The sequence below is a fragment of the Anopheles merus genome, chromosome 2R (assembly GCF_017562075.2).
Source record: "Anopheles merus strain MAF chromosome 2R, AmerM5.1, whole genome shotgun sequence".
NCBI classification, from domain to species: Eukaryota; Metazoa; Arthropoda; class Insecta; order Diptera; family Culicidae; genus Anopheles; species Anopheles merus.
In genome coordinates, this window is record NC_054082.1 from 37,524,404 (window position 1) to 37,537,364 (window position 12,961).

The window sequence follows — 12,961 nt, forward strand, 5'->3', positions numbered from 1 at the left end:
CATCCCGCGGGGCCGCATTCTTTGGCGGTCTGATACACATTCCGCCGCATGCAAGAGATGCACCCAACATCGAGATGTTCCCTTGTTTGCTGCTGCTGCTGGATGCGGTTTTACATTCTGTTGTCTCGGGAATGTGGTTTTGAGGTCGATGTTTTTTTCCATACTTCCAGCAAGTTGCAACATATTGCGCGAGATCGTTCGTCATCAAACCCCAGTTTAATCGATCACAAATATTGCTGGTTTTGAGCTTATGAAACCCGTTATAAGAACAAAAAAAATACACTCAATCAAGTACGGCCTGCTAGAATTAGGTAATTTGTTTCCTTTATTATCTTCACGTTATCGAGCATCTCATCTACACACACACACACACATATATATACTCATAACCGCAACACAGTAAGGGCTAATCAGCTTCAGTACAACATCCTTAGCATTTGTATGTGTTTGGTGGTGATGGTGTGCTGAGAACGATTTCGTGGTTCGCTTTCTTCTCCTTTAATGTATCTAACAACGGTGTTTTCGGTGTTCGAGAATTCAAATTACAGTCCAGTCTCACAATTGGGCGGGGGAGGGCACTTTCTGGCTCTCATCATGCAAAGCCCTGCATTGTCTCACATCAGTGTGTGTGTGTGTGTGTGTGTGTGTCTGGATCGGTGTGGATCGCACCGATTATTGGCTGCGTAAATGCCATACAGTCGCCATAAATGGGTGTCGTTCTGTGTATTTTTGCTTATTTCATAATATACATATCTAGCGCAATGATTACTCAAACTCCCGTCCTCACAAACCGCCCCCGAGCCTTCGAAGCGCCTCTCCTCCCATTCGTCCATCGCTTCTTTGTTTTGTACACGTTTTCGTGTTCGATTTTACTTTGGCGTATGAAAATATAGATATTTATTACGACGTACCGAGCGGTTATCCGACGAGGCGTCAGTTTTAGTAGCTGCAGTTTCCGTGGTTTCGTGTGCAAACAATAATAGTAGTTGGGTGTGGGGTGTATGTTTTTATCTCTTCCTATCCTATCTAACGACTGCTCAAGACACTTCACACGACGCACGCTCCCATCCAGATTGTGTGGTGTTTTCATAGGGATGTTTTTTTGTTGCGCATTTTCAATCATGCAACTAAAACCACCAATTGCATCATTGGTACACTACTAAAAGGAGAATTGGAAAAAGGCAAAAAAAGGACGTATGGCCGTATACGACGGTTTGTCGGGGAAGGGCAATAACCGTCTGCAATCACATTTCAACCGAAAAGCCGAACAGAAAAATAGCAAAGTTCGATTTGTGACGGGGGGAAACAATAACAAACAAAACACAAACCAAACTGGAAGCCAACAGTAGTAACAAGTGATAACATTGCTGCGGGCACATGCGGCGAGCATAACACACATACACGCACACACACGCAAACACCCAAAGGCTCGACTCTCATAAGCGGCATCGAAATACATCCTTCACCATCCGTCAACGCGGTGGTGACGATAGACCATTGCTCACAGCAATGCTGTTATGGATCGGGCAACGTTCCACCGCCTTGGCCCTGCTGATACAGACCGGCAGTGGTCGGCGTCGGAAGATTGGAATCGAGCTCGATGGTACCGCTGGTGCTGCTGTTGCCCATACCGGGCAACGTACTGCTGTGTCCACCACCGCCCAGCTGTGTTCCCAGACCGGCCGAATTCTGTGCAACAAGGGCGGATAGGTTGCGAATTTCCGGAATACCCTCGCTGGACGCCAGCGAGATCGACAGCGGTGATGTGTGATCGAGCGATCCGACCGCATCTGGAAAGGAAGGAGCGGTAGGGATGATCATAGAGGGAATTTAAGGAATTGTTTGTTTATAGAAGTGTGATAAAGCGAGACAGTCTTACCAGTCCGATCAGAATCGGGAGATTTCGCAACGCAGCTCTGGACGCGCAGCTCTTCGATTTGGTCCTCCATGCGGATTATGATTGCCTTTTGTGCTTCGTATTTGTTTTCCAGGGCCTAGATAAAGAACGATAAGAGCACACAATCCTCTCTACACTCTGCCTGCTCCTTGCCCGTTAACGGTAATATCTCTTACCTTAAATTTTTCCTGGTACTCTTCCTTAACCGTTTTCAGCGTCCGTTTCTGGTGCGTAATAGTTTCCTCCCGTTTGATCAGCTGCTGTTCCAGTTCGGCCTGCCGTTCCTTGGCCGTATCGAGCTGGGCCGATTTTTGCTGCAGTGCAAATTTAAGCTCTGTTTGAAAGGGGGCAAGAGAAGAGAAAACTCCAGTTAGTTCACTGAACGGATGCACAACCCGGTTCCGGTTTAGTCGCACCTTTCCATTCCTCGTGATAGTTCGCTTTCATGAGTGCAATTTCTGCTTCCCGCGCGCGCAACCGCTCCAGCTCCGTAAGCTTTTCCCTAAAGCGCAACTGCACCTCGCCCATCATCAGCAGCTCCGACTGCAAACGGGTCAGCTCTTCGCGGTACTGCTGCCCCAAGTCCGCCTTCCCGACCGCTTTCCGCAGCTCGTTCCGCAAATCGAACAGCTCGCCCTGTGCGTTCTCCAGCTGCAGATTCACCTCCCGGCGCTGGGCCGTCTCGTCCTTGATCACCACCTGCAGCGCCTCAATCTTCAGCTGCCGCTCTTTGCAGAGTTCCTGCTCCTGGTGGAGCGTTTCCTTCCAGCGTACACACTCTCGCGACACTTCCGTAAGCTCGGCGTTCGTTTTGCGGCGCACCGTACTGAGCTCCGCATTCAGGGAGGCAATCTCCCGCGTCAACCGGGCCACCTGATCCTTCAGCGCTTCGTTGTTCTGTTCCAGCGCGCGAATTTTACGGCTCTTGCCCAGCAGCCGCCGGTTGCGCTCGGCGTGTATCTCCCGCCGATGGCGTTCGTACTGCAGCTGCAGATGCAACAGCCGGATGTGGTCCTGATAGTACGATTCGGGCAGGTTCGCCCGGTTGCCATTCTCCGTCTGCGTAGCGCGCGTTTTCGCACACGTTTCTATGTACTGGTCGAGCAGCGCGTACGGATCGAGTCGGCCACTTTTCTGCACCTGCTGTTCGTGCTGCATCTGGGAAATGCTGTTCTTGAAGCGCAGCTCTTCCTGCAGGATGCCGTAAAATATCTGCTCGTAAGGCTGCGGCCAGCTAATGATTGTTTGCGTCGCGGTCGAGATGGTCGCATGTGGCGGAACCGGCACGATCGCCGTTCCTGCACTACTGGGCTGGTGATCGAGTCGCGATCGGGTAACACTGAACGATTCCCCCTGGAGCCGCAGCTGCTGCTGCTGCTGTTGGTGAGGGTGGTGATGTCCACGGTGGTGCTGCAGATGACTGATCGGAGTGACGACGGTCGTCAGATTGTTGCGCAGCTGGCGGAAAAGTTCCTGGTTGCGTGCGAGCTGCTCACTGGAGCGTTGTTCCTGCTTGCTGTGAAAGTGCGTCGCCGCCGAGATGGCTTCCTCCTCCGATGGGCTACTGTCTGCGTTGCTGCCGACACCTTCCGAGGACGATGCACTGTTGTTGCCTGCGCCGTTGGCCGTCTCACCCGCCCGATTCGGCTGCTGGCCCAGCTGGCGCTGTTTGACGATCGAAACCGAGTCGAGCAGCAGCTTCGGATTCACCTTCAGCGCAAAATGTTTCAGATCTGGCAACGAATGGCGGCGCTGCTGCTGGTGCCCTGCAAACAACGACCCCGCGCCCGCACCCCCAACAACGTGATGATGATGATTGTGTTGATGATGCTGTTGGTGCAGATGTATGTGATGGTGACACTGATGGTGGTAGTGGTGGTGTTGCTCCTGTTCGGCCACCTGTTGACGGCTGTAAATGGCCAACGGTTCTGGGATTTGCAGCTGCTGGCCAGGGCCGATAACACCGCCGCCACCACCACCACCACCACCACGCGCTCCAAGCGAGACGAGCTGCGTCGCCATGGTAGCCCCATTGCGGAGGTAGTTCCCGCTCGTGTCCGCCGGTGACGTGCCGGTGCTGTAGTACGGATCAGATGAATCCACCAAACAGTGGCTGTGCAGCCGTCGGCGCGTATAGTTGATGACGGACTGTGAGTTTTTAAAGTGCAGCCCACCGGCGGAACAGGGCGACCCCTCGCCCTGGTCCTGATCCTCGTCCGCACACAGATCACGAATCGGAACGGCCGTACCGACCGGCAGTGACTGCGAATGGTGCATATGGGGACTGTTGATGTCATCCACCTCCTGGTCCTCTTGACTCAAATCGCCGGGGCGTGATTGGGCCGGCTGGATCTGCACCATGGGCGACTCGTTGCGCGTGCCGGGAGCGGCCGAACCCACCATCGTCTGCTGATCGATCGGCAGTGGACTGGACGGCACGCTGTTGCTCGTGGTCGACGTGGCAGAAGCGACCGTTGTCATCGTGGTCGTGGTCGTGGTTGTGCCCGTGTCGGAAAGATGCAGCAGCGACTGGTTGCGATCACTCACGACCTGCAGCAGCTTCTTGGAGGTGACCACCGCGAGCGGATACTCATAGTTGAAGTGGGACTGACCCACGTCCTTCTTGATCGGCGATGCCGGTTGCGACGGCGTCCAGATGGCACGGGCCGTCTGGGGTTTCACGGACGTGGGGTAGGGCCTACTGCTGGCCGCCGGTTTCGTATCCTTCATCGGTGTTGTCTCGGGCGTTGCTTCGACCGCTGCTTCCGGCGGCGATGCTCCATCCGCTGCCGGTGGCTGTGGAACCGGCACGGTTGGGATCGTATAGCTGGGCGTAGGAATCGGGGTATGCGGAACGGTGCCAGTGGTGGGCGGAGGCGTTGGCTGCATAAGCGTGCTGTTAGGCGACCAGATCGAGTTCTGCGCCGCGATCGTGCACAGCTGCTGGTCGAGCGAGAGCGTGTTGAAAAAGTTCACGTTGGCTTTCCACGGGAATTCGAAAGCATCCGTACCACCGCCGGCCGGGTATTCGTACGGTTTTATCGGTGTCATGTAGCAGGGACATTCGTTGCCCCCGGGCCCGTTCACTGCCAGCAGCTGCGCCTGGGCGCTTTCCAGCGGCTGCGGCTCCGGATACTCGAGCGACATTCGGGCACACTCGTTCACCACGTCGTGCGGTTCCATGTTTTTCCAGCGCTGCTGGCTCGTCTCGCTGTCCCGGTCGCACAGCACCAGCCGGGGGTGTATTTTCACCGTGTCCAGAAGCGGTTTGATCGTGTGCTGAAACACGGCCTGCCGCCCGGACGACGAGTACTCCTGCTTGAGGAAGGCCACAAAATTGCACGGATACATGCCGTACAGCCGGGTGAACAGCTCGTACAGCCCGAACTGCAGATGGATCAGCTGGTACTCGGGCAGGTGCGACTCGTTCTGGTTCCACGTGGCAAGGTAGTTGAATACGTCGAACAGATCCTGCACAAAGCTCCCCATCGCCAGCGGGATCACGGGCAGCAGATCGATGATGCACAGGACCGCATTGATCAGCGAGGTGATGTCTTTCTCCACCTTGGATAGCTTCAGCACCTCCTTTACCAGCTGGTGGTTGCCCACCTTATACAGCCAGAGTGGCCGTTTCTGGATGATATGCCCGAACAGGGTGAGTGCTAGCGTTTTCGACGTACCGCTCCGGATCCACTCGGACAGTCGGTCAAATATGTGCTTATCGTGGGGCTGTTGTACCTTGACCAGTATTTCGACGATCCTTATCGAGGAGGTGTGGGCGAAGTACTCCATCATGTTGCACGCAAGCCAGGATTCTTTTGCTAAAATGAAACAATACAAATGTAAGCTAAACGTACAACGGAGGAACAGCACATTTGATTACACCAGGGGCAACCTGGAGATTGAAGTTTTGTTTTAATTGTACATTGTGAAGATTACCTTAAAAATCCCTACTATCAATTGGCATACTTACTGGATGAAAATATTTCCTGGAACTTGCGCTTCACTTCGTCTACACGGTCCAGATTGTTGGACTCGAGATCGTCAAACAGCTTGGCCACATCCATCGCTGCTCGCTGCGTTACGATGCCACTGTCAAAATAAGTCGGGTTCACTATTTTTCACAGCCCCAACAGATTACCCGCGCAGAACAAAGAACGGCCAGCAGGTAGAAGGTTCGATTCCGGAAAGGGAGAACGTTCCTCTGCAGCTCTCGGTCCGCGGTTTGATCGTGACGACAAATGTATGTTTCGATGTTTACAGCGCAGTAAGAGCCAATCGTTGCCCTGCTATCACATCCCAGTTCGGCCAACGTCACCGCTACGATAGGGTCGAGGAGGGGGGGGAACGCTAACCTGTCTACGCACAGCTCAAACGACACTTCGACGTACACACGGCGAACAATCGAATAATCATCCGAAGGTGTACGCCAGTTCCGACATCCGACCGGAAGAAGCAAGTGGCGAATGGTGCCGCCACGGGCCGCCTAGTCCTCTTCTAATCAAACAACAACACCATCCAACTGAGGAGATAGAACAACACGCAGGAGCACCGGAACCGGTGTAAAGGTATGCAGTTAGGTATCGGGCAAAAAGGGATTGCACAAACTACGGTGAAATGTGTTACCATTCGCAACGTTCTACAACTTTTCCATGCCACAAATGTTTTTACGTTCCCCGACTACACACTATCGCGGTCCACCTTCTGTTCTTCACATGAAGCCGTGGCCACACGAAGCTAATCTTTTGACAGTGGTAAATAAATGCTGCGTCGAAGCGAAACCACGATTCAACTTGATGGCCTATTGTACGACTTTGTTCGTTTTACTTATGCATAGCTTAACTGTTTAAACAATTTCGCCATTTAAGCAGACGATTAAATACTTTATAATAATAATTCCGATGAGATTTTTTTTCGATGCGCCGTGGTTTCGTAAAGTGTGTTCGCGGCTGCATGCCGATTGAGTTGACAGCTGATAGCTTAAGGTATAATTACACGTAGCAGAGAAAACGTAAACAATTGCACGAGCTGTTGTCCCAATTCCAAATTGTGCGTTATTTTTGTGCTAAATTTCGCTTTAAATTCACGGAACTCTTCAGTCTTGGTAAGCTTACCTCCTAAGTATTATAACCCCAAAAACTGTTTGTTAAATGAACAATCCTACTCAAACTACTCGCTAAATGCTGATTCCATCCGATGTTTACTGTTAAATTTGATGCACATTCCCAACTCAAGGCGCCAACAAAAACGAAGTTCGTCGTCTCTTTGTGTTACTTTTATTGCTTAATATGCTAATAATATCCAACGCAAACACACGTAAGTCGACATAGTTTTAGCTTAATTGATTCGAACCTAACCAAGCAGAGGTATGTATGTAATGTTACTCGATGATTATTACTGCAAGTCTTTATTTAACTGCCGCGTTGTAATGTGTACGTAGCAAAAATCGTCCCTTTTACCCTCTCGAAATCATACAATTGCATTGCGCAAAGTCAAACTGTTTGATAAAAAAAAAGAAAGAAAGATGAACACTACATTCAAATGTAAATCTACATAGTTGTGATGCATTGTGGGGCCTCTCGTCACACAGCACTTTACGAAAACTTTTGCGACCGCTGGGGAATAAATTAACTCAATCAATCATCATATTACTGCTTGGTGACGGGGGATCGGGATCCGGTTCCGATTTGATCGGCAGGTCAGCTGCATTAAACACCGGGTCCTCTTGCACGTCGGGCTCGGGAAACATCTCCGGCCCAAAGCCGAATGTCATCAAACCGTCACCCTCATTTTCCTGCTGCTCGTCCGGTTCTTCATCCTCCTCGGGTTCGTTATTAGCTTCCGTATCGCCAGCCGGTATCACTTGATCCGCATGTACCTGCTCCTGGTGATACTTGACATCCCGCTGCCGGGTGAACACACGCGGACAAAAGTTGCACTTTGGCAGCGGCTCACGCGCGACCGAATCGTCTTGATTCTCCGGATGGTAGCGGCTCTGGTGCGTCAGCAGATCGCGATACCGGTCGTACATTACGCCGCACTCGCCGCACGGGAACCGCAGCTGCTGCTTGTGTATGCGCAGATGCGACGCCAGGTTCGGCTTGTGCTCGAACGCTTTCGGGCAGTAGGAGCAGCGGTGCACCTGCTTCCGGCTGGACGCTTTTCTGCGCCTCCGGATGCACTGCTCGCAGTGGTGCGGCCGCACGCTCGGATGATCGTTCAGATGCTCGTGCCAGTCGTCGCGCTTCTTGTAGATGCCGCTGCAGATGCTGCAGTGGCACAGCTTGATCGGTCGACACTCCGGTTCACCATCCGAGCCCGCGTGGATGAGTGTGATGTGCCGGACGCACCGCCGATACTTCTCGAACTCCGCATCGCACACGCGGCACACGTAATCCTTGCGTTTCGTTTTCTTCGCGATTGTGAGCGCCGGCGATCTATCGATCGCATTCGCCTGATCGCGCGCGTGCACCATCAGCTGGTGCGTGGTGCGGTCCTGCTTGCGCAGGAAAATGCGCGGACAGTAGTCGCAGCTGTACCGGGCAGCCATCGTAGCGCTGTTCGCCCCATGGTACCGGGCCTTGTGATACGCGAGCTGGTTGTAGCGCATAAACTGTACGCCACACTCGTCACACCGGTGCGGCAGATCGCCACTGTGGTAAAGCGCGTGCAGCCGGAGCGCTGTGCGGGTTTTGAACAGTTTCGAGCAGTGCGGACAGGGATGAAGCGTGATGCCAAACTTGGTACGCTTTCGCTTCAGCAGCTGCTTTCCCGAATCGTTCGATTCGTCCGGGTGAAACGAATCCTCCGCGTCATTGCTAGCAGCGTCTTCCTCCTCCACCTGCTCATCGTCGTAATTATTACCATCATAAACAGCGTTATCATTGAAGCCCTCGCCCTCGATATCGCCGTACTGGGGATCCAACAGTTCCTGCTTGATTTCGATGACGGGTGGCATACTTGCGTAGTGCTCCAGCTGCCAACGGTACTGTTCCAGCTCCTGCGCCGGCAACCGTTCCAGCACAACGGCGAGCCGCGAGGATGCTTCCAGATCGGCGTAGTTCTGAACGGAAGCGACACTGGGCGCGTCGTTGGACGCTTGATCGAAACTGTCCGACGCACGGGAAGGTAGCTCCGGTGCCAGGCTGTTGCTACTTTCGTCCAGCTGCTTCTCAACCTGCAAACTGTTGATTGCCGCCACCTCACTGCTCTCCGTGTCGTCCCCTTCCGGCAGGATGTCTCCCTTCTTGATGTGTGCGATCCGTTCGTGCACCTTTTTGTATCGCACCATGTTGAACATGCGCGGACAGTAGCTGCATTTGTGCGCGCCCGTCTCTGGCAGATTCGGATGTTTGCGCTTCCGGTGCGTGCGCAAGTACTCGTTGCGCGTAAAGATCGCAGGACAGTATTCGCACTGGTATCCTTTCTTCGCGATGTGCGTCGGCAGGTGCTGCGTCAAACTCCATTTGCGCGTGAACGTTTTCGGACAGTACGGACATTTGAACACGTTCGCATCCTGGTCCTGCTGCTCCTGCTGCTGTTGCTCCCCGAACGGGGAAGCCGATTGCAGCTGATCCATCAGCTGTTCGCCCCCGAACGGATGCTGATCGTCCAGATGTTCCGAGAACATGTCCTCCGTGTCGAACGGCATGGCACAGGAGTAGCAGTAGAACTGAAGCGTGTCCGGATTGTTCGCTACCGAATTGGAAGCCGCCGATTCGTGCCCGTCCGGTTCCTCCTCCTTGATCACCATCATCGGCTCGTGCACGTTTGGCGGCAACATTTCCGGATCGGTCAGTCCCTCACTGTCTGCCGGGGGGCAGTCTTCGAGCAGTTGGTTAAACCCGGCCGCCGACTCTTTGCTCGCGTGCATGTCCGCGTGCATCTGCTTGATGTGGCTCGACCGGTCACACTCGCGCAAAAACCAGCGCGAACAGTAATGGCACGGAATGGAGGTACCGTTCGTCATGGACCGGGCCGCGTTCGGGCCATGGTAGCGCTTCTTGTGCAGGGCCAGATAGCTGACGCTGTAAAAGCGACAGTTGCAGATATCGCACCCGTACGGCAGCTGTCCGTCGTGGTTCAGCATATGCATCCGCAGCGACGACCGATGCTTAAACACGCGCGAACACTTCGGACAGGAGAAGGTGTCCTTTTGCTCCGACTTTGGGTTGCTCAGCTGGCCGTGTATCTTTCGCTCGTGCCCCGTACGTCGCAGCTGTGACGTGAAGCTGCGCGGGCAATGCCGGCAGCGGAACAACCGCTCGTCCGGTTTGTGCCGCCGAAGATGCTGCATGTAGTACATCCGGCGCGTAAACTTGCGGGGACAGTATTCACAGCTGATTGGCCGATCGGTAGCACCGCCACCAGCGGGAGGAGCAGCAGCAGGAGGAGGCTTCTGCTCAGCGGATTTCTGTTGCGCAGCTTGTTCCGATTTAATCTTTACCGCTGAGCTGCCGTTTCCATTTACGTGAGGAATTTTTTTAGTGCCCGCGCCGGCGGCGGAGGCTGCGTCCGCCGCGATCCGGTCCCGATGCTTCCAGAGATGCTGATCCAAATACATTCGGTGCTTGAAGCTGCGCGGACAAAACTGGCATTTGAACTTTAACGCAGTCGACGGCCCACCATTGTTTTTCTCCGAATCGGCCACATTTGTAGCCGGCTGCTGTTTGCTGTTAATTTTTTTCTCCTTCTGCCCCGCAGTCGTCGGTGTGGCAGTGCGATGGCTCGGTTCCGATTTCACCGTCGGCAGCAAGCGCCGCACCAGTGTGTCAAATTTCAAGCAACGTTTGCGAAAGCATTGGAACTCCTCCAGCGTGAGCGTACACGACCAGCAAATGGCGCTGGGGCAGTATTCCTTCCGTGTCAGCTTGATGCCGATGCACTCTTGGATGCGTTGCAGCAGTTCGGCACTGGCTTGCGTGCCATTCGCGGCAAACAGTGGCTCTACTTCGTTCTCCGAGAAGCAAAACCGGCAGTATGTCTCGGGATTCGAGTTCGGGCTGAAAACGGGGCAGTTGGGGTGAAAAATGTATTACAATCAGATACAGAAAGTGTTGTGTTGTGTCACTTACACATCCACTGGATCATCTTCTCCGATCGGTTCGGGCTCTTGCTCTGGCTCCATGTTCGTTTGTTTTTTACCGTCGGCGATGTGACGTTGGAGCAAAACAAACGACAGGAGAGATACTATTGTTTACGGCTAAAGGAACCAAACGGGAATGATTATTTGTACGCTGAAATCAATCGAACATCGTCAGTGCAAGACGCCACTGGCGGCTATTGATGCGGACTATGCGCCTCCTTTCGCTACCTGAACAAGGCCAGGCCGGCAATCAATAACTTTCCACAGGGCACGGGTCGAGAAAACACGTTGATGCAGAGCAGGGATTACCTGAGCCGCCGAACCGTAACAACACCAAACAGGAGGACGAATAACAAGCACAGAGAGCGCACACACGCACAGACGACAGGCTTACTTTCAAATTACGAAAGCTAACACAAATAATGATCCTTCGTCCATCGTCCTTGAACGGTTCAATCTTGAGCTACACTTTTGGTCTGCATTTTTCGCGACGCTGCCGCTGTGTTGGTTCACGCAGCATCTTTTCTTTCACCTGTGACAGAAGACGTCGTCTCAATCCGTCCGTCTAAGTCTATGTGTGTGTGTGTACGTGTGCGTGACGATTTGCTGCAAAAAGCGCACGCACACCTTCGCCTGTTGCCAAAATGTCAAAACGGAAGTGAGCTGGAAAATGACAGAAAAAGCGCAACAAATCACAGTAAACTTGTTTTTTAAACGATTTTGTTTCTTTTTGGTTTGCAAATATTGTTGTTTATTTTGGTAGCATTGACTGTGTGCCTTTAGCGCACATTGCGTCCGAGTGTTTTGCGCTGAAACTCTGCCCCATCACCTGCCGTTGCCTGCCGGTTGATCTCCTTGTGCCGGTCGCGACTCACACACTCCTCGATGATTTCCCCGTCGCCCTTGATCAGTCGCGTTCGGCCTGTTTCCGGATCAACCACACGTCGCAGAATCGACTGCCGTGCCTCATACTCTTCGCGCGTTTCCGGTGCCATCGCTTTCCGATTCATTAGATCGAGCGGAATGCCACAGTCTAGAGACGGATCCGAGGCCAATACTGATGGGCCGCTTCCCTGGTGTTTCCCTGCCGATGGTGGTGCCGGCCTACTACTACTGCTATTCGGGATGTCCCCATCTTTCGAGTGTTTTTCCTGCTTTCTCCGGGTTTTTCGCTCTTCTTTTAATTTTCGTTTCGCGAGCTTGCTCTCCAACTTTTCCTGCTTCTTTCTGGCTTTCTTTTCCTTGCGCAGTGCCTTCTTTTTGGCTTTCGCTTCCTTCTTCTGTTGCTTGGCTAGCTTTTTCTTCAGCTCCTTTTTCCGGCGCTTTCGCTCGACGCTACTGCTCCGGCTGCAGCTACTGGTGCTGGAGGAGTCACTATCGCTGGTGCCGTTGGTGGAGCTGGCGCTACTATCTCGGCTTGAGGATGAGGATGAAGACGTACTATCGCGCCTTGATTTCCGACGCTTCCGACTGTCCTTCATTGCGCTGCAGGCACCAAGAAAGTAATGTGGATGTTTGTTTACGTTCTGCAACTGTGTGCCGGAGAGAGCGGAAGTTTGACAGCCGTTTGTTTGCAGTCGCTCTGTGGCGTTGTATGGATGTAGTGGTGAAAACGCCACAACACGAAGCACGCGGTGTACGGGCAGGGGTAGCAGTAAATAAATGTTGTACCATAAAATAGATAGGTAGGTAGAACAGAACGCATACATGTTACGGTAATAGGTAGCCGAGGAATAATATTACGAGAAACAAGAAAAAAACTAAATCCCACCACCCATCCGTGACAGTGTGCGATGTGCGACACTGCCGTGACCAGGATTCGAACCTGGGTTACTACGGCCACAACGTAGGGTCCTAACCACTAGACGATCACGGCTATTGAGTGTTGTTGGGAGAGCCGAGATTAGATACCCATTAGAACTCAACACCTTTTCTCAAAGCACATCTGGAACGGTTTTGTGCTTTGATTTAACATTTAA

At 53.0% G+C, this 12,961-nt stretch overlaps 3 protein-coding genes and 1 non-coding gene across 7 annotated transcripts; all 4 read right to left on the bottom strand.

Moving 5' to 3' along the window:
- Positions 1-292: 292 nt before the first annotated feature.
- On the bottom strand, positions 293-6,692 carry LOC121587983 (hamartin). The gene is made up of 6 exons (XM_041905410.1): positions 6,524-6,692; positions 5,871-6,419; positions 2,314-5,718; positions 2,074-2,231; positions 1,880-1,994; positions 293-1,790 (listed from the first exon to the last, which is right to left on the bottom strand). The coding sequence occupies exons 2-6, from the start codon at positions 5,962-5,964 to the stop codon at positions 1,516-1,518; spliced, it is 4,047 nt and encodes a 1,348-aa protein (XP_041761344.1). The 5' UTR covers positions 5,965-6,419; positions 6,524-6,692; the 3' UTR covers positions 293-1,515.
- Positions 6,693-7,154: 462 nt separating this feature from the next.
- On the bottom strand, positions 7,155-11,559 carry LOC121591084 (zinc finger protein Xfin-like). 4 transcript variants are annotated; one of them, XM_041911457.1, is made up of 3 exons: positions 11,292-11,559; positions 10,972-11,099; positions 7,155-10,899 (listed from the first exon to the last, which is right to left on the bottom strand). In XM_041911457.1, exons 2-3 carry the CDS (start codon positions 11,022-11,024, stop codon positions 7,530-7,532), a joined length of 3,423 nt encoding a protein of 1,140 aa, XP_041767391.1. In that variant the 5' UTR covers positions 11,025-11,099; positions 11,292-11,559; the 3' UTR covers positions 7,155-7,529. The 4 variants fall into 4 exon arrangements, with proteins under 4 accessions (XP_041767391.1, XP_041767392.1, XP_041767393.1 ...); XM_041911458.1 differs by having other exon boundaries at positions 11,211-11,559; XM_041911459.1 differs by having other exon boundaries at positions 10,972-11,133; positions 11,211-11,559.
- A 126-nt stretch (positions 11,560-11,685) lies between these two features.
- Positions 11,686-12,789, bottom strand: LOC121591087 (ADP-ribosylation factor-like protein 6-interacting protein 4). The gene has a single exon (XM_041911463.1). It carries the CDS (start codon positions 12,689-12,691, stop codon positions 11,762-11,764), a length of 930 nt encoding a protein of 309 aa, XP_041767397.1. The 5' UTR covers positions 12,692-12,789; the 3' UTR covers positions 11,686-11,761.
- Positions 12,787-12,858, bottom strand: Trnah-gug. The gene has a single exon. It is a non-coding gene; the product is annotated as a tRNA-His (tRNA).
- Positions 12,859-12,961: the final 103 nt, after the last annotated feature.